Here is a 22,214-nt window from a genome sequence, read left to right as displayed (position 1 = left end):
CTTGGCGCCTTGCCCCACCGTCAGCAGAGGGGGCAGCCTTAATCCTAGCCTGGCTCTGGGTCCCAGCATCAAACTACTGAGGGGTGGCGATGAAGGGAGCAGGACTGTGGCAATCTCAGGACCCTGACACACCACCACCACCACCAGCAAGGGGCTACCCCACCCCTCACATAGCCCTGGGGTCAGGGGCCTGGCTGCAGCTGGAATGCCCTGGTGGGAGCAGGAGTGTGAATGATGTCTGCTGGATCCCAGACCAGCCTGAGACTTGCCAGGAAGCTCCATGGGCTGTGGTCATCATGGCTCAGTTCTCCAGCTGTCATGTGGCCAGGTCACCTGTCACCAGAGGATTGACATAGGGCCCAGATCAGGACACCCCTACAGGGCCTTCAGGCTGTGGGTTGGGGGGGGGGGTAGGGTGGCAGAGTTCGAGGGGGTTAAATCAGGCTGCCCTGAAGCAATCAGGACCATGGGCTGGGCTGGAGGTCACACAGGAGATCTGGGCCAGCTCAGGGACAGGGTCAGTGCTGTGGGGGAAGCCTTGGGGCTCTCCTACAGTCTCAGTTCAGGGGACCATGTTTGGTGGGGACAGGGAGGTCAGCCCTCTGCACAGCCATAGGCTAAGCCCCCATCCCACAGGACCTGAGTGGGGTGCAAGGCAGGCCCCAGGAGGACAGCTGGGATCAACTGAAGGTCCAGCTCATCAGACACGTCCATTGGTGATGAGGCAGGTCCAAGGCCAGGCCCAGTGTGTGAGTCAGAAGGCAGGGTCAGGCTCAGGGTTGGTGCCAGCGATGGTAACCAGGGTCAGCAACAGGCCAGTGCTTGCCAGGCAAGTCCATATTGATCCAGCACAGCCGTGGTAAAACCAGAAAGTTAGTCTGTGGGTCAGGGTCATGGTCCTGGGCCAGATCAATGACCGTTGCTCAAGCCAGACCCGACAGCAGAATCTCAAGTTAAACTAGATTCCCACTGTGGAGTAGGCGGGAGGGCAGTGGTAAATTGCCCTTCCCCCTCGCCCCAACCAGGCACCAGTGGATGAGTGCAGCCTTCAGCTCTCACAGCCCCTCACAAATAGTTGTGGGAATCTCTGCTATTGCATTAGTTTTCACTGCACTAGAGTCAACAGGGCACAGGCTCAGAAACCAAGCTGGTTTGGCAGAGCCCTCTGGAGGACTGTGAGCCAAGACCCTTCTCAAAGTATGCCAGCTAGACTGGGTTGATCAGGACCTCCTCCACTTGAGCTCTATCATCTCCAATGATGGAAATTTCATAGGCTGTCTGCGGCCCTGTTCCATCGTTGACCATCCTCCTGGTGATTTTTTTTTTTTTTTTTATTTTCTTAATATCTAGTGGGACATTTCCTTGCTGCAACTTGTTCCTGTCACCTCTTCTCTGATCATCAAGCACCTCCCAGAAAAGTCTGTCTTCTTTGCACCCTCCCATTAGATGGTTGTAGACAGCAATAAGATCCATGCCCATCACCCTCTTAAGGCTGATCAAATCCAGCTTTCAGCTGCTCCTCTGCATGCCAGATCAGATCATCTCTGCTTTTGCTGGACTTGTACAGTAAGCCAATGCCACATCTCCAGGCCATGCACACATGGATGCAGCCTTTGCCTCACTAAGTTTTGGGTAAAATTGCCCAGTGGGAATGCAAGGTACCTGTGGTAACTCTGGTCACAAATCTCCCTACAGGGCATGCTTCTTCCCTTCCTCTCTGCTCTACCCAATTCTGCTGCTCCAAATTGTTTCCTGAATTGCTTGGACCTCGACTCTGACCCCCCACTCCCCACCCCCAAGACCAGCAGCAGCAGCTGCAATTCCACTGTGTTGACATTGCCACCTCAGACTTCCTTAGACACTAGCCCTGCTACCAGCTCTTTTTGTCCCCCACATCCTCTCACTAGCCATGTCCTGCCTGTACAGTCTTTCAGGAAAACCTGAATTATGATGTTTGACAACACAAAAAATAAAGAGAATGGAGACATCTGGCCTGCAACATAGCCTACAAGGCAGCCTTGTTGACGCTTCTGGTCAGTGTGGTAACAGCCGTTATCTTGCACCATGCTTCTGCTTTAATACAGCAAGTGCTATACCTGGAAGAGCCTGTTGCACTCCATTATCATGTGGGCCAGGCCTTGTGTTGCTGCAAGATTCTCATTCAACTCCCTCTGGTCTGGCTTCCCCAAACTGTACTTCCTGTGACTGGATGGAGAGAAGGGGGGGGGAGAGGGAGAGGGAGAAAGAGGGAAGGGGGGGGGGGGGAGAGAGAGAGAGAGAGAGAGAGAGAGAGAGAGAGAGAGAGAGAGAGAGAGAGAGAGAGAGAGAGAGAGAGAGAGAGAGAGAGAGAGAGAGAGAGAGAGAGAGAGAGAGAGAGAGAGAGAGAAAAGGGAGGCTTTGTTAACAGGAGCTATATGAACCACAGTTGCAGAGTGCTTACCTTGAACCATACCACCAAGGTGCCCTACTTAGGGCCTGGAAAACAGCAGCAGCAGACATACATACTCTGCACTGAAGGCTCCCCAGATATGCAGAGTGAGGCTCGCACTACACTACTGTAGAAAGGTATGTGGAAATGATTCCCTCCTGGCACAACCCAAAAGTGCCTGGGCCTTTACTGAACAGTAGCATGGTCTCCTCAACACCAGTGAGTCAAGGCTTTTTATTCCTCAGACCATAATCATACACTCTGCCAAAGACAATAATGAATCCTATCTGATTTTCCTGCAGCCTTCAAATAGCTAGATTCTTCAATATCCTGCAAAGCCCTTGCAGAACCGCTTAAATCTTTAGGCCTAAAACACCTTACCATGTTTTTTTCAAAGACATTTCAAAAACAGTCTCCTCTTTTAATTCATAAGCATCCTATGACATCATTAATCCTGACTTCTGATACTTTTATCTGTGTGCATTCCTCACAAATGGCTTGAAAAACAGGGTGGAAGGTATCCTCAGCGCTGCTCATCAAAGTCAGAACTGTCAGCCTCTGCCCTTTGAAGTATGAAACCTGCACTACAACATTAATGCTCAGTTATAAAAAAGCTAACAATTCAAAGCAACCTCACTTTCAAACCATGACAACAAAGAGAAAACTCAATTTCTATTTTTGGGCCTACTATTGCAGAGAATATTTAAGCAAACCAAAATCTCAAAATCGCTAGAAGTATGTTTCCCTCACTGTGTGTCAGCTCAGCCAAGGGAGATCTGAGCTGAACTGTATTTACACTAAGGCATTTTCAGATGTTTTGTGCCACTCAGAAGTCCTTGGTGTTTTCTTTCCCCTCCCTGTGCTCTCTAGAGCCTGCATTATTAGCATGAAAGGTGCCAAAGGCACATCTGACAGTTTCTGCACCTCTCTGGAACTAGTCCTAGTCTCATCTTTAGTTTGCCATGTGAGGAGATTAAGTGGCTGCTATGATGGGTGCACAATGTTTCCATCAAGGCCAGCTGTCCTCTTTACCCTGATACATGTCTATCCATATGCAGAACATGGAGTAAAGCAAACACTGCCTCAGGAGACCAGATAGATAAGGCACAAATGCTCTCAGAGATTACTTGAGTACTCTGGCCCAAGGGCACCTTCCTCCCTGCACGTACAACAGGAGGATGTTATGCAACCCAGATACTTTTGCTCATTAAGATAAATCTACAGAATCCCTGTAGCTCAGTTTGGCAGGAACCATTACCTTATCACTCAGCAGAATTAGTGCCAGGGATTCCTACAAACTGTCAGATATCTGTAGGGCCTGTACTTGGACTCAGTTTACCGCCACAAAGAGCCATATTTTTCATCCGTGGCATCACCCAAATGCAAACAGTGTGTTGCAGGCTGAATTCCAGGGCACCTGCATCTGCAGATGATCTCAAAGAGTGTAAAACAGTCACAAAGGAGGCAGGCTAGCTCACGTCTACACTAGTCAGGAGCATGACAACAGGGCCTTAACATAGCTCTAGGCACTATACAATGAGTTACTGGATCTCTGCATGGACTGAGGAAAGCTCCTGCTGGACCTGAACAAATCGTATTTGAGACAAACCCCAAAACATGTACACTTTCTCCCCTCTTCATAACAAACACTTACCGTAGGTCAGCAACAGAAAGCATTGATTCAGCAAAGAGGAAAACTACTGACAGTAACAATGCTAGCATTGAAGTGATCATACCTAGTGGATGAGGAGGAACTGTCTCGTCTCAGGGTGTTGAGGTGAAACAAAGAAGGTGCAAGACAGACAGCTATGTTGGTTGGTGTCATCTGGTTTGCCTCAACAAAAGCAACCACATCTCGGAGAAAGAACAGGAGGATTTTCAAAGCTTCTCGGTTTTCCTCTGGGAGAAGGAGAATAGCAGCCTGGACAGCCTGAAACTGCTGATCCTTTGGCAAGTCTGATGATAAAAAAAAAAATCATGAAAATCTCATGTGAACTGCAGAGGAAGCATTCATCAGGATAGTCGCACACAGGGCATTGAAACTGTAGGTGCATCCATTTTCTTGTCATTCTAGATCACAGGTGATCTGGCTAAGGCCATTATTACAGCTGCATCACACAGGAACGGTTTTCTCCTACTGCTTGTCAATACACACAATCATTCCATCCAGTGATGCTTGTGCTTGATTTGCTGAAACTTGTCTCCAACTTCATGCTAAAAAATTTGCACTAAACTTGCTCTTGTTATAATCCAAATAACGGCTTATCTCCCCACAAAACATTACTTCGTAATAATAGTTTAGAGGAGATATCTACTCCACTGTTTTTCTTCCTTTTAGCTTCATGCAATGAAGATGAAAGTTGCCCTTGGATAACTCAGTTTTGGCAGGCAAACATTGAGGGAATAATGTTTTGCCAACATATTTTAATTTGTAGTGAAACACAGTGCTATCAGGTATTCAGATGACAACTTCTGCTGGACAGTAGGTATGGTCAGTCTACCCTGTCATTCATCTTCTGTCACAAAGACAGTATCTCTTTTTCTTCATCATTACAAAGGGTAGATCATCACTTCTCTTTCCTTAGTAGGAGCACATGTGCAGACCATACATAACACACTTCTTGGCAAAAGCACCATCTTTTCTTTCTCTCAAGTATGGTTATTTAAATTGGGCACTTGCTCAAGAGTGAAGGGTGAATACAGTTCAATTATTTACTATCTCCCAACACATGAGCAAGGGGGTGACCAGTGGTCAGGTTTAAAATCAATGGAAAGTATTGGTTCCACATCAATCAGACAGGGGAACTGTGGAACTCCTCACAGAAGGGATCTGTGGGTGTAAAAAGTTTACAAGGTCTCAAGGACACTCTGCGCAAATTTACAGCAGAAACCAACACTGGCATTTGCTGCAGGAAACTCCCAAGGCTGAAAACAGGTGGGGGCCAGAGGAGAATTGTATCTGCTCACTCTGCTCACATTTCTTTCCAGGCATTCATCTACATCCAGCATTAGAACACTGGGATAGAAACAGACAGTGGTGTTGTGGTGTGGTCATGGTTACAGCAACAGTATACCAATTTTGACAGTCAGAAAATTTCTTTTAAACAAACCATTTCAGACAAAATCCAGAAACCCCTTAAGGTTTAGAAAATAAAATCCAACTACATTTTCAGGGTCTTATATCATACACAAGACAGCAGCAGCACACATGCTTATGTTGATAAAAGTCACATAACACAGGCTAAAACCCAGTCCTCTCAGAAATCTCTCATTTTCAAAATCTTTTCTTAAAAAAAGAAGAAATTTTCCTGTTTGAACACATAGCTCTATGGCAAAAACTACTTCCTCACCCTGGTCACTTCTAAAAAGTGAATACCTTGCTGTCAAAGTATTGGAGATGGAACCTTTTTAAAAGTATATTCAGCACTAGAGTTTTGCTTCAGATTTCCTTCTTTTTTCAGGCTGTGTCTCAAGGATGGTCTTAGTGATAACACAGGTGGAAACTGGCTGTGTTTCCAGACAAAGATGCCATTTCATAACAACTGTACTTAGGCACCTTAATAAAGTGATACCAGCAATATAACACGATTCTTGCACAGGGAGCTATTTCACACCATGAACAAGCGGACAAGATTAATTCCTAACTTCGCATAGGTAAGTAAGTGACTATTTAAAAACACAGTTTAGAAGGACTGTTACAACATGTGTTATTAGACAGTTTTTCCCACTCCTTTCAAGGACAGAAAGAAGCTTTAGAGCTAGAGACTATAGCTAAGCTATTTTCAAATATTGTGTACAAGTCTAGAACCCCAGAGAGCTCACATTTTCAGGCATGTGCAGCCTCATTCACCTCCTCTGACTAGCACCAGTCTCAATTTGTGAAAAATCAGGCTCTGGCCTTCTAGCTGAACACTGAAGGTAACATAAAGACGTTTTATTCAAGAAATTAGAAAATTATAGCTTTTGTTACCTACATTGGTAGATGTGGAGGAAAGATTCACAGAGCCTGCTAGTAAATATAGGTTCAGGAAGGTCTCGGAAATACTGCTTAACCATATCTGCCACATCAAATGCTGACTGCCCTTCGTAACATACATTGTTCGGGTTGGTTTCATTCATTTCCCTTAAAGACAGGATCCTGGATTTAACACCGGATTTTCGGAACAGACCAACCTATCAATAAAAGAAAACAATAAAGACAAAGAGAAGCTTTATGAGGACTTGTTCAGAGCCTCAGGAGGAGCAAGAAAGCAAGTCAGTCCCTCATAAAAGCTGAAAGCAGAGACCACAGTAGCCAGATTTACTTCAGGCTGCTTCATGTTCATACCTGGTCAAGTGAGTGGCTTCTTAAATAGTCCAGTGCTTGCAGTATGCCTTTAGGTAGCGGGTGGTTTCTTCGCTGAACATTCAGAAGCAAGGGAACCCCAAACACATTTTTGTCCTTGTAGTCAGAGGCTTTTATTTTTTTAATGAACTTTGGTATAGTCCTGAAAACAAAACAAAAACAAGTGCATCCAACTCATTAGCGCTCCAGCACAGTTCATTCTGCTACTCTATTTTTACCACATGCATGGGAAAGGACTTGGTTGTACTTGCCATATCTCCAGATTTTACCACATATGTTCCTGTACGTGTAGCATTATATGGTAGAGAGAAAATCATTAAGGGCAATTCTAGGAAGGACCTCCTCATTTCAAAATTGAAATTTGCTTTAATAAGACATCCTCATGTGAAATATGCTCCATCCCTTTAGCACACTTTTTTTTGCACTTCATTCTAAATTCACGTACGAGATCTCTACCACAAGATGCAAACTGATGTTTTCAAGTCTTAGGCATTTACTAGCATGTCGTTATTTTAGTTCAAACTTGGACTTGAGGCTGAAATGGTGGATTCTCAGCCTAGCCCCCCTCCCACCTCATGTCCAGTAATGTCTACAAAGGGCTTACAAAGCCCCACAAATGGACAAGGTTACAGAGAAATTAATTATGAACCATTTTAAAATCAGTAACAATATGACTACCAGAGAAGAGGAAAGATGCAATCCGTAACAAAAGAAATCCTGGAATGATGATGATGATGATGATGATGATAATCCTGGAAAAAACACTGAAATAACCACAAAACTGCAAGTGATTTAGCAGGATGAAGTTCCTCATTTTGGACACTGTAATCCAGCCAGATGAGGAAATTCACCTACTTACATTCAATTCTTTTTTTTCCCCAACAAAATTCAACAGAATTTTTAATCTATTTTATAAAACAAAAGCTTTAATTAAAGCTTTAACAACCTACCAGTTCCAGCCCTGCTTACTGGAAGGGGAGTATCTGTCCATTAGAGCCGTGAGTTTCAACAAAGCCAGCTTTTGGGTCCGGGCTAGGTGGGCAGCAGACTGATTATCAATTTGGACAGAAAGGCTTTCCAAATTCACACTCTCTTCCATAGACCAGGATTGTTTCCCATGCCTATGGGATAAACATTTTTCAAGGTAAATGACTGTTCCCACTGTCACTGTCAGTCCTCTGCCTGCATCTGTGAAATGCCTAAGACTCTAAATGACCTGCAATTCCCAAACAGCTTATGGTTAGTTGCATTTAAATAAGGTATTTCTCCTCCAAGAGGTACTACAGACACATAAAAGGTTTCAGTAAGGAACACAACAAGCTAGTCCTGAAGTCTGATTCAAAATGTCTAACCAAGTCCTCATGCAGATTATGAGAGTGCTACTCTCAGCAGAGATCAGAGCATATGTAGATATCTGAGTGTATACAGACCAGTAGTGCCTAGGACCACTGGTACACACCCTGCTACTTGGAATAGACATAAGAATATTTTGTTGTATAAAAGCAATTACATTTTGAGTAGAGAGAACAGATGGAGAAAGCTTCCAGATGGGCAGCCTATTAGTGAAACCCAAGCAAGGCTAACCTGTTGGCCTTTTTAGAGTCTGTTATGTATGCCACCTCCGCAGAACTGAGCTCCTTGGCCAGTTCACAGCTGCTCTCTCCCTCTTTAGCTGGGAAGTCTGCTGACTTATCTTCTGAGTGCTGTATTTCAAGACATACTTCTTTAGGGAAGGATGGATACCCAGAGGTCAAGTCACTGGCAAAGCCTGACTCTCCATCATCTGAGATCTTCTCTGTCCACTGATCGACCAACTTTCTGAGTCCTTTGACATCTTCTATAACATTGTTCAACTCTGAAAAAACATCATCATCACCAACTCCTGCCATGTCCAAGTTATCAAGCTGAATATTGGGCATGTTGTCATATATGCTCAGCCTGTTATCTGTGCACAAATCGGGGCTACTGGGGGCTTTGCAGTCCTTAGAACTGCTTCTGCTCCTGGTCCTTCTACACCCATGAAAACTCCCAGTTCTCCAATCGACAGAAGAGTTGTCTACTGGAGACAGGGAATCGTTTCGAAGTGCTTTGGGGAAAGTACCAGGCTTATGGCCTTGTGGCATTTGAAACATATGGTTCGTTCGCAACTTCATTTCATTTTGTAGGTTTTGCTGAGATATATCATTCCACAGCAAAACCTTGCTGCAATCCAAGTCCTCCGCATATGTCCCCCCTCTTTTATAGTGGCTTTGCGGTTTTGTAGTGGGACTTGGAATGCTCCCTGTGCTCCTATTTTCAGATTGATTGCTGCTATTGCAGCTCTGGAGAGAATAAGAAGAATTGTTCTTTCTTTGGATGTCAGAGAGGTCAGAAATATTTACACAGTTAAGCATCTTCAACTTTTCTTCATTAAGCCCTTCCAGAAGAACAGGTTCACTTATTAGGGGCTTGGCCTTTGAGTGACTACTCCTTAAGTTGCAGCTCCTCAAATGCAACTTCTCCATTTTCTTAAGAAGGCTCTTCCCTTTTTTATATGGGGATTTATCCAAAAGCTTCTCTTCGCCGGTGGTGTTTAAAAATCCAGTGGTGGGAGGAGAACAATTAAAGGTGTCATCTGGTGAAGCGACTTTATTTGAGGAACACTTTGAGGAACTCCTGCTGGTCTCCACATCTTCAAAAGGTTTTGGGAAGCTAACAGTGTCACTGTCACCACTGCTAGTACTATGATTTGAGGACACATCATGTTTCTCTCCATGATCCAAAAAAGTTATATCCTCATTGCCGATGCTCCTCGGTGTTGGACTGCCTAAGACTGCCGTGCTAGCACCTTCCTCTCCTGGGAAACCTTCTAGGCTCTCAAAACGAGACCATCTCTGACTGCATCTCTCATAAGTCCATTTGTTACTTATTGCACAAGGTTCATCATCTTCAGATTCATCACTCTTAGAAGGAAAAAAAGATAGATTTCAAGGGAAAAGTTTGGTAAACTTAAAATTACTGCAGATGCAATAAAAAAGGAGACTTAAATTTTCTGCCTACTTCCAAAACCCCCAACACCTACGTAGGGAAATGTAACCATGATTACACATTAAGCCTGAAAGTCTGCTCTGTGCTGTCAGTTGAAAAACACAGAAACAAATTAATCTCAACCCCGCTGACAAATCTGTTAATTTTGCTGCAGGAAAAGATGGTAGATTTGATCTGAGGAGGATGAAAATTCTGTTTTGCAGCAAACCATGAGGTTTTAAAATGTGTTTTTTTTTCCTGAAGCCAAACAAACCAAACTCTTTTTCATGCTTTTGTGACAAAAAAAAATCAATTTGCCAGTAGAGAAGCAATTGACTGTGGGGCTGTGGCACTGTCAATATTTGGCATGCCATCTTGGAGACCTCCATCCCACTAGTTCAGGAGCTCCATTTGCTGTATTGCCCCCATTCCGAGCAAGTGCCTGACCAGTAAATCATACGAAAGATGGCAATGACTTATCTCTCCTTGATGCTTCCCTGAAGACATAATGGAAACTTTCAACCTCAACATTTTCCCAACAGATGACATCAGTATTTTCTTGCTAGTCCCACGGTTAATCCATGGTACCTAACAGGCTTTGAAATCCTACTGTAAACCAGATACAATGTGGCTATAACTCTGGTTTGAAATAGTCTGTTTTGTTTGTTTGTTTGGAGAAGACAAAGCCAACACAGCTAAGGGCTATCCAGCCCTAAAAACCCAGCTTCTGACAGTATTGGCTTGTCCATTTTCATTTCTTATTCCTCCCTCAGGCAACAAGAGTGAAATTTCACTTTCAGACCTTAAATATGATGCAAAAATACTTAAGAACACATTAAAACACCTGCTAAGGTGACTTGTTGGTGCAATTATTGACCAACAATGTTTGTCAAAAAAAAAAAAAAAAACCCAGCCCAGCTGACAGACTTACTTACTTACAAAATTAATATTACCTAAGTTCTATAGAGTCAGCCTTCATCACTATGATTTTTAATGGAAAGTACAAACACAAGATGGAAGAGAAGAGAAGAGAAAGAAAAGTTCAGAAACTGCTATTCCTTCCTGCACCTTTGAAAAACAGTCCTTTGATATAATAGCTTATCATATTGTTTATGAGAACATTAGCTATATTTTACAAACATACCTGTTTCCTCCGACAGCTTATTTCCACTTTCATTGAAGCACACTTGTTCAATGTGTTCAGCCGTCTAGGTATACAAAAAAAGCCTTAAGTTTTAAATTAAATTACTTTATTTCTTAAAACCAGGAATGCTCTAAACTGGTGTTGAATTTCTAAACTGAATTTGCAATATCAGCCTCAAAGACTGTTTTCTTACAGGTGCTCCATACATATTGCCACACCAATGCCTATTAACAACCTCAAGACGTTCACAGTTTGAATTCTGCCATCATAGAATAAGAAGAGGACCATAAGTAATTAGTCCAATAATAATCTTATGATGAGCTTCAGTGATGACTGTGAAAAATTGTGAATTGATTAAAAAGCCTGAGTCACCTTCTTAACAGAATGTAGACAATTGAAGGCATCACCTTGCATCCTTGGAAAGACTTTACTATCTATCATTTTAAAAGACTTATGAGATAGTAAGGTCACAAATGAGACAAACTCTTAATGGTTATACAAATATGCAACATCAACAGCAAGGCATACTGGAAGCCTGCAAGAAACACTCAGGACAAACTTAGTATCAAGAAAGAAAACATAATCCTAAATTCTCAATAATAGCTGCTGTGCCTCAGGGATGTATATACAAATGACTCCTTTTAGCGCTCCCAACAAGCTGCATTTGAATTCAGGAGAATTCGCAAACAAAACCCACATTTTGCCAGAAGAGTAACTTCTCTTTCCTTTAAGAGCTGTAAATTCTCCCTGCCTCCCTTGGACTGACCACGCAGCATGTCATGGACAGCATAACGTTCACATAATCTGCTAAAAGTGAGCTCATAACAAGAAAGCTTCAGTAACTGCAGTGTACTTTGTTCTTCCGCTACTGCTATTGTCCTAGATCAGGGAAGCTCACAGAGCAATGAGCTCTACTTTGCACTGATGATGCACTTTCACTTGTGTGTTGTGAACAACTGTGCCAAAACAATAAATTTTAGGTCAATATTTTTGTTCCGTACTCAATAAAACATTCAGGGAAAAAAAGAAAAAGTATCCCTTTTGCAGATTATTTTTGCTGTTTGTCTCCCCGGAATATCTCTCTAGAAGCTCATTAATCAGAGGAAATCCTTGCACCTTGTAATATGTAATTCTAAAGAGCAAACTGTTTTCCTACCATGTGCTTGCTACCGTGTGCTCACAGGGAACTGATTATTCCTCCTAAGCCAGCAGAAAACATTTCACCTCATTGCAGAAGAGACAGATTTGATGCTTAATATAACATTGTTGAGACCTTGGCTGAAGAAGATAGGCAGGCACATGCTTACTTTACATTTAAATACTTAAATTGATCAAATTTAGTGATACTTAAAAATGTACTTAAGTGATTTCGTTCAGTGGGAGCATTAGCAAATGCATCTTAGTCTCTGGCAAAAACTCAGCTATGAAAAGAGGAATGACAACTTCTGGAGTCAGACACTTGGGATGATTTAATGTTTACCTACCTGAAAAGGGATTCAATGGCATCTCCATCTAAAAATTCATGATCTCTCCTCACAGTTTTTGTATCAATAGGAAACTGCATATCTGTGAATAAAAAAGTTATTTAGATTATGAATTCTGAGTTATAATTGCAAAGATTTTCAGTTTGGCCACATAGTTAGCATATGTGAAATAAGTCTAAATCTACAGATACATAGTCACACAAATGACCTTCAGGTCACTGAGAATCTGTTGCTTAGAGCAGATGTGAGAACAAGTTAGGCATCTGCTTGCTCTCACTAGCGTTTGCTGCATGGGAACACAACATTTTCAGGAGCATGCCACCCATTTGCAGTAGCCCAGAGTACTATAGCCAACGAACACAAAATTAAAGCTTTGCTTTGTTTTGCTTCTCTGCATTCCTACCTTATAATATAATATAAAACAGGGATTTTTTACCTGAGCTTTTGCAGATGGTAAGCTAAAATGCAGCACATGCTGAGGTGTAAAGAGCCTGACAAAACATGATGTGCTTCAAGCTAACTGATAAACTAGCTGAAGAGTTTAATGTTCCAGCTTTTGTGATTTGCCTTTACAGATAAAGGAGCCAGTGAGATCCACCAATATCTTACTGGTTTACTTTTTAGGCTTAGTTATCTAGTCAAGCCAGGACACTGCTTAAACAGCAAGATAATAGAGAAGTTTCATTATCCAAAAGCATGACAATGTGCACCATCATCAACAAAGTGTAACATTCACAGTTTACATTGTAAAAATCTGCTGTAGTCCAATGGGAAGCATTTTCATGGGACATCACGTTTCAAGGTAGACAGTATTCAAATTTAGCTCTGCATTTCCAGAGTGCTCAGTTTCCAAGCTTTAATTTTGCATTGAATGGGGGAAGTGGGCACAAGAGCCCATAGCAGTTACCGCTACTTCTTTGAACTGCAGTTCTTTTTGTTCAAATCTCTCTTAAAAATAGATTAGATTTTGTTATATTCCATGTTTGTCACAACAAATACATATATAAAAGAAGAACACTTTTAAGATATAAGCAGAAATGTTATCTGAAAATTATATGAGTTCACGATGCATCTGTTTCTCCCCCAACAGGTAATATGTACTCTTTGCAGCTTATTAACAATACGAAAACAAGCTGATATTGTGAAATATTACTGTGGTTGGCTGCTTCTGAGTATCTGTTTGTTTGAAAAACTTATGATTGCAAGATCCAATATTCTTTTTCAAAACACCACTCAGAGAATACTGCTCAAGATCTAAGGCTGGAGAGGCCTTAGATAAATTTTAGTTGGAGTCAATGAGTTAGAAAAAATAACTCTCTAAGGAAAGGAGACTGAGAAAATTACAAGCAATTAAAAATCACAAAAGCAGAAATTTGGTGGAGTTGCAGTCTAACAATAACTACGAAATATTCAGTCCTTTATGGAATTCTACTGAGCCCATGTTAACTGTTAACTTAATTATGATTTCACTTCTGTTTTAGAACACAAATCAGGTTACAACTTTTTTACAAGTTTGCATGAAGACATGGCAGGATTTGGAAGCGTTTCATTAAAAGTGTCAGGTTCTGATAGATTATTTTAGATTATTTATGTAAACAACTCTACTTGGGTTTGGTGTCAGCTGCTTGAAAAGTCTTTCAGTTCATACCTTCAAATAACTGAGCATACTGCGGAAAACCAGCAGCCCTCAGCCAGTTGCAGGCTTCTCTGGCTTCATTTTCTGCAATGAAAACATAAAATTGATCACCTACAGTGCTCACAAGGGCTAGTGACTGGTGCATGATTTTACAATTTAAGCAAGCCCATTTTGTCTCATGGATTCTCAAAGTATTTTATACATGAAAGTTTTGCTGCTACACTTACATCTGACAAACCTCCATGTACATATCTTTGGGACAGTCATTGCCATGTAAGGTAGATATTAAACATATAACAGTTTAGATATAAGCACTACTTGAGATGCCATACACCAGTGTATACCAACCACCCTTGCAATTTGAACTCTGCAACATCTCTTTTATGTTGAAACGAGTCATCAGAAAAGAGTATGATACACATCTGCCCCGGCACAGCAAAGCCCATTCATGCATCCTAGTTCTGAGAGATATGACAAGAAACAAACAAATCCTATAATGAGACTTAAAACGCTATCACAACATTAATAACACTGAACCCTGCCTAAGCATTCCCAGAATGAGAGTTCTCAAGAGTACCTGTTGCTAGGGTCTATCAATATTTATTTCCTTGCCAGCTATCAGTTCTACTTGGCAGTTGCTTCAGCACAGCAGATGTCAGGAATTAACTGCTCGTTTTGTGACAATTAATAAAGTCCTATGGCCAACAGTGTAACATTCCCACAGGAGCAGAAGTAGCATATAACCTCACAGAATCACAGAACACTCACCAGATGCTTCAAAAACATAAACATGTTTAGCATTAGCACACAGCAGCAAGCTCTAAACTCTGCAAATACTGGAAGTAACTGGGTCTGCTGCAGAGAAAAGGAATCCCAAGCTAGACTCTTTTTTTATATCTGTGTGCCCTCCAGCACACATTACAACTGACATCAACCACAAGGCAAAAATTCAAAGCCTGGTTTGCTCAAACTTCTCAGCAGTAAATAATCAGTTTAACATAGTGAAGAAACTCAACAAAATCCTTCTGGCACTTTCATGAGAGTTTATTATTCTACTTTTAAACATTTCCATTATCACTTGATTCATTAGGACAATGGCATTTACAACAAAGGCTTCCCTGCACAAAACCCTGTATCTTTTTCATCTGAGAGTAAAGAGGTACTACAAAACGATAAGGATAATTCTATACGAAACATATGCATGACTTTCCTTTTTCTTTAAACTGCAGAACAGAAAATAATTTCTTCCACAATAGCCTATATACATTGTGATAACATTTATTAATATACTCAACACCGTAACTTATCATGATCTTTATCATAACACAGCATTTACTGAAGAGGCCAGTCAGCCTCACCTCTATCCCTGGAAAGGAACAGCTCATTCTGGATGTCATCTTCAGGTATATGGAGGAAAAAAAGGTGATCAGGAGTAGTCAGCATGGATTCACCAGGGGGAAATCCTGCTTAACCAATCTGATAGCCTTCTATGATGGAATGACTGGCTGGGTAGATGAGGGGAGAGCGGTGGACGTTGTGTCCCTTGACTTCAGCAAGGCTTTGACACTGTCTCCCAGAACATCCTCCTAGATAAGCTCAGGAAGTGTGGGTTAGACGAGTGGACAGTGAGGTGGATTGAGAACTGGCAGAAAGGCAGAGCTCAGATGCGGATGTCATCAGTGATGCGGAGTCTAGTTGGAGGCCTATGGCTAGTGGAGTCCCCCAGGGCTCGGTACTGGGTCCCATCCTGTTCAACTTACTCATCAATGACCTGGATGAGAGGACAAAGTGCCTCCTCAGCAAGTTTGCTGATGGTACCAAGCTGGGAGGAGTGGCTGACACACCTGAGGGCTGTGCTGCAATCCAGAGAGACCTGGACAGGCTGGAGAGCTGGGCAGAGCGGAACCTCCTGAGGTTCAACAAGGGCAAGTGCAGGTTCCTGCACCTAGGGAAAAATAACCCTATGCACCAGTCCAAGCTGGGGGCTGACCTTCTGGGGAGCAGCTCTGCAGAGAAGGACCTGGGAGTGCTGGTGGATGACAAGTTGACCATGAGCCAGCAATGTGCCCTTGTGGCCAAGAAGGCCAATGGTTTCCTGGGGTGCATTACGAAGAGTGTTGCCAGCAGGTCGAGGGAGGTGATCCTGCCCCTCTACTCAGCCCTGGGGAGGCCTCATCTCGAGTACTGCGTCCAGTTCTGGGCTCCCCAGTACAAGAGAGACATGGAGCTACTGCAGAGAGTCCAGTGTAGGGCTACGAAGATGATCAGAGGGCTGGAGCATCTGCCCTTTGAGGAAAGACTGCGAGAGCTGGGCCTCTTCAGCCTGGGGAAGAGAAGACTGAGGGGGGATCTGATCAATGTGTACAAGTACCTGAAGGGAGGGTGCCAAGGGGCCGGGGCCAAACTCTTTTCTGGTGTCCCATGTGACAGGACAAGAGGCAACGGGCAAAAACTGAACCCACAGGAAGTTCTGCCTGACCGTGAGGGGGAATTTCTTCCCCGTGAGAGTGACGGAGCACTGGCACAGGTTGTCCAGAGAGGTTGGGCAGTCTCCTTCTCCGGAGATATTCAAAGCCTGCCTGGACGCAACCCTGTCTAACACGCTCTAGGTGACCCTGCTTGAGCAGGAAGGTTGGACTAGATGATCTCCAGAGGTCCCTTCCAACCTTACCGATTCTATGATTCTATGATCAAACCATGGGACTGATAAAACACAAGCATTTTAGTGAAAAAGCAAAACAGAAAAGAAAAAAATATCTGTACAGCAAAGGTCAAAGGGTCAGGAGGGTGACCAGAAGCCTCATCCCAATCCTACTGGAGATTGAAATCCTAAACAGCAAACAGATGCCTAAGAATTTTACTCTGATCCCAGGAAATTCCCAGATCAACCTGTATTACAATTAAAATGATCAATATGAGAGGAGGAAGTAGGAAGGAAACAAGAAATAATTGCTCTAAAGGAAACAACTGCTCTCCACAAGGCTGCGTTCAGAACTGTTTTATGAGGCTGCGTTGCCTTTATGACACATACAGCCTGAAGGACGAGTGAAAACTCATTAGTTGATAATGGCAGAAAACACATGAAATGTCCCCAACAGTGGTTTCTGTCAGGGACACTGGTCAGTTCTAAAGCTCTGCAAATAAAAGCCACAGAGACCTAACAGAAAAGCAATAATCATGAGTAGCTTTAATGGATAACAGCAATATATCCACTTTGGGCAGCAAGTTTAACAAATAGGTAACAGACACAAATCCCACTTTCGTGCAGGCGCTGAAGTAACAGTCACAGTTTTGTAAACTTCCCTGATGCTTTAAAGTATGCATCTAAAAATTGCCAAAGTTCAATTAAGCCTATGCAAGACTCTTTTTCATGAAAAGCAGAAATCATCTTCTTGAAGAGTCTTTGGGCCTATTGAAAATGTCCTTACATTAGGTTTTTTGGCCAAGAAAATAGTACAGCAAAGTCATTTCTGATGAAGATCCATTGTTAGCATCTGACCCTAGTTAAGTTTTGTGCTCTGCTTCATTGTGAAATGATGACAACATATGCCTTAGAAGCCAGATTCACTAACTGATTAGAATTGCTTTCCCATTTCTACAGCTGCACAGTCACTATAAAATAATTGTTCAGGTTTATTGACCAGCTTTTAACTCTGTAGATCTACTCATAAACACAAGCCGATACCAATTGTCTGGTTCTTTTTGATGCTAGAACAGCTGCTCAGATGCTTGTTGGAGAGGAATTAGCTCTTTCTAAACAGAAAGAGGAAATGGGGGAGTCTTTAGAAAGCTGGCACGGAGCAGTGATCCAATTACTTCTGCAAATCAGTATCTCTGCCTCTGAGTCAGATTTCACACAAGTAGAAGAATTTTTATAGACCTTATTGGCACTATCTGCATAAGATATTAAATACCAGAGTAAACCTAATATGTCAACCCCCTCTAATGCACTGATTTCACAATAAAGCAGATGAAGAAAAGTCCATTCTCTGAAGGCCTCGTTACTCTATCTTAGACTAGAGGCTACCAGCAAAATTCCCAAGGCAAGGCAAGTCAGTTGTTTCCCCTTGGGCCATGGGAAATAGGTCACTACTAGATGTTCATGAGAAGCAAAACAAAAATACGTATGTGACCTGTGAAGTCCTTTTGGTCAGTTTTGGGCTGAAGATGGTTCAGTGCAGTCCCAGTGAAAACAGAAGTCAAAATTATGGCTGTATCATGGTCTTCCTTTTCCAATTGGCCCTTGACCAACCTTGCCCTCCTCAACTGCTCTGCCTTTTTCTCCCATAGCAGTGCCATGCCGTACTCTGCTGCCCTTTTCTCTCTGGAGCCTTACCAACTATGTCAGCTTAAGACTTGAAAATTCTCATTCCCTTAGTTGAACACCATCCTGTTTGCAAACCAGAGAGCAAACCCAGACTCAGAAAACACTTTTAGACCAGAAAAAAAATGCTACAATGCATATTAAATCCCTGTCTGAATGAACACTACTATTAGCAGGAATGCTTGCATAGTTGTTTTAAACAATAGTGAAGAGACATTTCTGCTGAGATTTAGACACTCTCTCTACAGTATCTTCCTTACAAGAAGAAACACTGTGCAAGTGAGAAGCAACCACTGAAACCAGCCGGAAACAAAATGTGAAACAAGCCAGTCAGCCTTACTGCAAGATGATTATGAACTTCGACTAAACAAAAAACAATCGCAAATTGCACTTCAAACTTTTAAAAATACTTCTTGTAAATAAAACTGAAGGATACAAATTTCTGTTTGAAAGCATAAAAACAAACATATTCTTAGAATGCAGCACAATGCTTCAGCCACACAGATCAATTGCCAAAACACGAATCCTCTTTCTTTCCCTCCCCTTTATTGCACACCTTCTTGCACTGACTCTGCTGATCCTGAGTGAGTAGGCCCAGCCAGCCAAACAGGCTGAAAACTATTAAATTTTTTTTGCAAGATCAGTTTTCTGATTCTTCATCTTTCTGAACTGGCTACCACATGTCCAGACGATCGTTAGTGACAAGCCAAGGGAGGTGGTCAGAGTGCACACATAGGTAGTGGTGTGGATACATGCAGTTGCACACTGGTAGCACACAGCCAGAAGGGCGGTTTAGTTCAGCATGGTGTCAAACTCTAGCCTAAATGTATCATTTTTCGCAGTGGGGGGGGTCTCATTGCTGGAAGTAATTTTTCAGGCTATTTTAAAACACCAAGATAGATGAAATATTTTTCTTTCTGTCTTCATACAATACAGTTTTCCAGCTTTGACAGGTAAGAATTGTATGGTGATCAGGTCTTAATACATCAGAAGGATTTGTGTTTAAGTCTGAATCTCTTCCAAAACCCTCCAGTGTACAACCACTTTGAGAGGCTTTCTTGCTGCTTGTTGTACCTCCGCATTAGTTACTCTAGAATCCTACTTTTCAACTTTTCTGTAGTATCCAGGTTCAGAAAGATTCTGAAAAGAAAAAGATTTTCTTAACATGCCCAGCTCAGCCCGGCTCACGAGGCACTCATGTTGGCTCTCCTCCCCATGCCCTGCAAGTACAGACATGAGAGCAGAAAACAGGGCAAGACTGATTCTGACTTTATTTGATATTACATATTACACCAGTTTGGAAGATGCCCTGCAAGTACAGACATGAGAGCAGAAAACAGGGAAGACTGATTCTGACTTTATTTGATATTACATATTACACCAGTTTGGAAGACGACAGAAAAAATTCCAAAAATATTTGTTCATTCCTGATCTCTGGGATTATATAGGAAGATTTTTTCCACATGGTACTAATTGTCCCACAGCAGCAACAGACAAGCAGACACACAGAGCCCCGCTCTGTGACCTGCTTGATTGAGCATAGCAAAGGCAAGCATTCAAACAAATGAGCTGTCGCTGCCTCCCCTCATCACTGCAATCCCAAACTACTCTGCTCCTCAGCCTCCCCCAGAGCTGGAGTCAACAAGCACCGGCTGTGCTTGGCAGACACGTGCCAAGCTCTGCAAAGCATTTTTCATATAGCCCACGAGCAGTTGGCAGGTTCTTTACTCAGTAACTTAGATACTGGCATTGTTGGGTGTGCTGGCAGCAGTGGAAGTGACAGGGTCCATTTGAAGACAAAATTACTAGTTCCCCATTGCTTCTTCTGGTTTGTGTAGCTTGCTGGGTTTATAAAGATCTGTATTACCTCCCTATGACTTACAGCAGCTAACAAGGTATTTTATTCATAGTCTATGAAAAATGCATTTGCTGAGGTAGAACTATGATTTCCTGAGGGTGTTAGGAACTGAATTATAACCTATGACAGGACCTTCAAGAAGTGTCTTTTTTTAAAGTATCTTCCCTCACATTCAAAGATACAGTCAGTATGTGTTGTCTGCCCAAGGTTTAAGGTTAAATGCCGTCCTTTCAAAGCTGGGTGTTCGGACTGACCAGGCCAAGCAGTCAGGGGCTCGTAAAACTGTCAAACTCTCCAAAATATTCAATGTATCATACATAAATGGAAATGTTTATTCTGTTGTCCCTTGTGCAATGCAGACTAGCAAAGCCTAATTATATTTTATTAACCCTGGAGGGGAAAAAATTATTGCTAGGAATTTTGCCAGGGTAATTTAGACTTTATACAGAAAATGAATATAAATGTCTGGAAATTAAAAGGTCAAGAAAGTTGGCCTTTCACACTTTCCTGTTGTGGTGGTGCTTTGGAATTTCAGCCATCTCTTCAGTTACCAGGGGTGGGAACTGCAATATATCCCAATACTTTGTGGCAACATTAATTGTATTTTTATCCAGCTCCTTGGCATTAACCTCCCATGTTGGTTACTGGGACCTTGACAAGTTTAAAGACATTATTTATGCAGATCACATTGACTAGCTTGTCAGTGTTTGCTTTTTACAAATCTTTATTTGCATCTATCTAAGTTAGAAAAGTCAGTGTTTCCTCTGCAAGACTTTTGAAGGGATCAAGGGAATTAGGTATCTAAATCCCCATTGACTTTAGGAGGGGATAACTCTCTAATTTCCAAATCCACACTTGAAAATTCTTCTCCAAGGAAAATGAGCAAAAGATGGGGGATGTGGCTCCCTGTGGTCTAATTCCAGATACGTCACTTCTCCATGCTTTGGTTCAGCTGGCTGAAAAACAGGAACAGATACAACATTCCTCTGATGTTTCAGTTCCCTATGGCTGTTCTTTTATAGGACCCTCATACATGATTGAGAAATATTCAGTGTAAAATTTCCAGGAAAAACTGCAGGTAACAGGAAGGGTAACTGCTGGCTACCAGCAAAGGTGGTATCAATAAACCTATAGCAAAAAAGACTCTCGTACAAACAGGTGTATTGTCCACGCTCTTTCCTAACGTAACACTACCTTTCTCTTTAATCCATAAAATGCCAAAAATATCAGTGCCCACATTACAAGTTCGATCTATCTGTCCTGTAAATTGTTTAACCCAAGGGAGGCTGCTCAGTAAGTGATGACGCTTCTTAAAATGAAGTTTCCTCGGCTGCCCCGCGGGCACGCTGCGCTGGGGCAGTGCACAGCTGCGGAGGCCAGGTCGATGGACAATCTTTTACCGGCTCGATATACGTTAATGAAATGCGCTGACATTCAAAGGCACGCAGCAAGGGCAGAAAACGAATGATCTCCTAAAAGGCAGGCTCTCCAAATGTGACACCAAATTAGGAACCACAAGCAACAGCTATTAGGAGAGCGATCGGGAGTGCAGAAAGCCCAGGAATTATTTTAATACTAATAAAGTAGGACTACAACGGAAAATCTCCATCGGAGCTCTCACTCGCCAAGTGATTTAACCTATCATCACAGCCCAGCCGACCGAGTTTGCTGCTTTGGGGCACTCTGCCGAGCTCCCTGTGGCAGCCCCGGACAGCGCCGTTTGCTCGCAGAAGGAGCTCGCTGCCCCTTGCGCGGGCGAAGCGCAGCCCCGCGCCGCGCCGCGCCGCCCCGCGGCCCTACCTGTGGGCATGGCGGTGCCTCCGGGGGGTCCCGCCGCTCGCAGGGCGCCAGCAGCGCGGGCGGAGCGCGGCCGCCGCCCCGCATCCTCCGCGCAGCCCCGCGCGGCGTCAGCACCGCGAGCCCCGGCAGGCGCCGCCTCCGCCGCCGAGCGTCGCCCTGCCCGCCGCTGCCCGGCCGCGGAGGCTGCCG

The 22,214-nt window shown here is 43.0% G+C and overlaps 1 protein-coding gene across 2 annotated transcripts in view; it reads right to left on the bottom strand.

Moving 5' to 3' along the window:
• Positions 1–1,991: 1,991 nt before the first annotated feature.
• LOC134146854 (rho GTPase-activating protein 7-like) overlaps positions 1,992–22,214 on the bottom strand; it is a 57,574-nt gene continuing 37,351 nt past the window's right edge. The window contains exons 1-10 of one of the 2 annotated variants that reach the window (XM_062587436.1): positions 22,026–22,175; positions 14,056–14,127; positions 12,408–12,489; positions 10,924–10,987; positions 8,358–9,715; positions 7,724–7,894; positions 6,756–6,915; positions 6,403–6,601; positions 4,165–4,384; positions 1,992–2,205 (exon numbers count right to left, since the gene is read on the bottom strand). In XM_062587436.1, the coding sequence (XP_062443420.1) occupies positions 2,091–2,205; positions 4,165–4,384; positions 6,403–6,601; positions 6,756–6,915; positions 7,724–7,894; positions 8,358–9,715; positions 10,924–10,987; positions 12,408–12,489; positions 14,056–14,127; positions 22,026–22,035 (2,451 nt within the window). In that variant the 5' untranslated portion in view covers positions 22,036–22,175 and the 3' untranslated portion in view covers positions 1,992–2,090. Of the gene's footprint in view, positions 2,206–4,164; positions 4,385–6,402; positions 6,602–6,755; positions 6,916–7,723; positions 7,895–8,357; positions 9,716–10,923; positions 10,988–12,407; positions 12,490–14,055; positions 14,128–22,025; positions 22,176–22,214 lie in introns of those variants that run through there. The other variant, XM_062587437.1, reaches the window with a different exon arrangement.

The sequence above is a fragment of the Rhea pennata genome, chromosome 14, assembly GCF_028389875.1.
Source record: "Rhea pennata isolate bPtePen1 chromosome 14, bPtePen1.pri, whole genome shotgun sequence".
Lineage (NCBI taxonomy): Eukaryota > Metazoa > Chordata > Aves > Rheiformes > Rheidae > Rhea > Rhea pennata.
The sequence above is the reverse complement of the archived record's forward strand: the minus strand, read 5'-3'. Positions and strand labels throughout refer to the sequence as shown.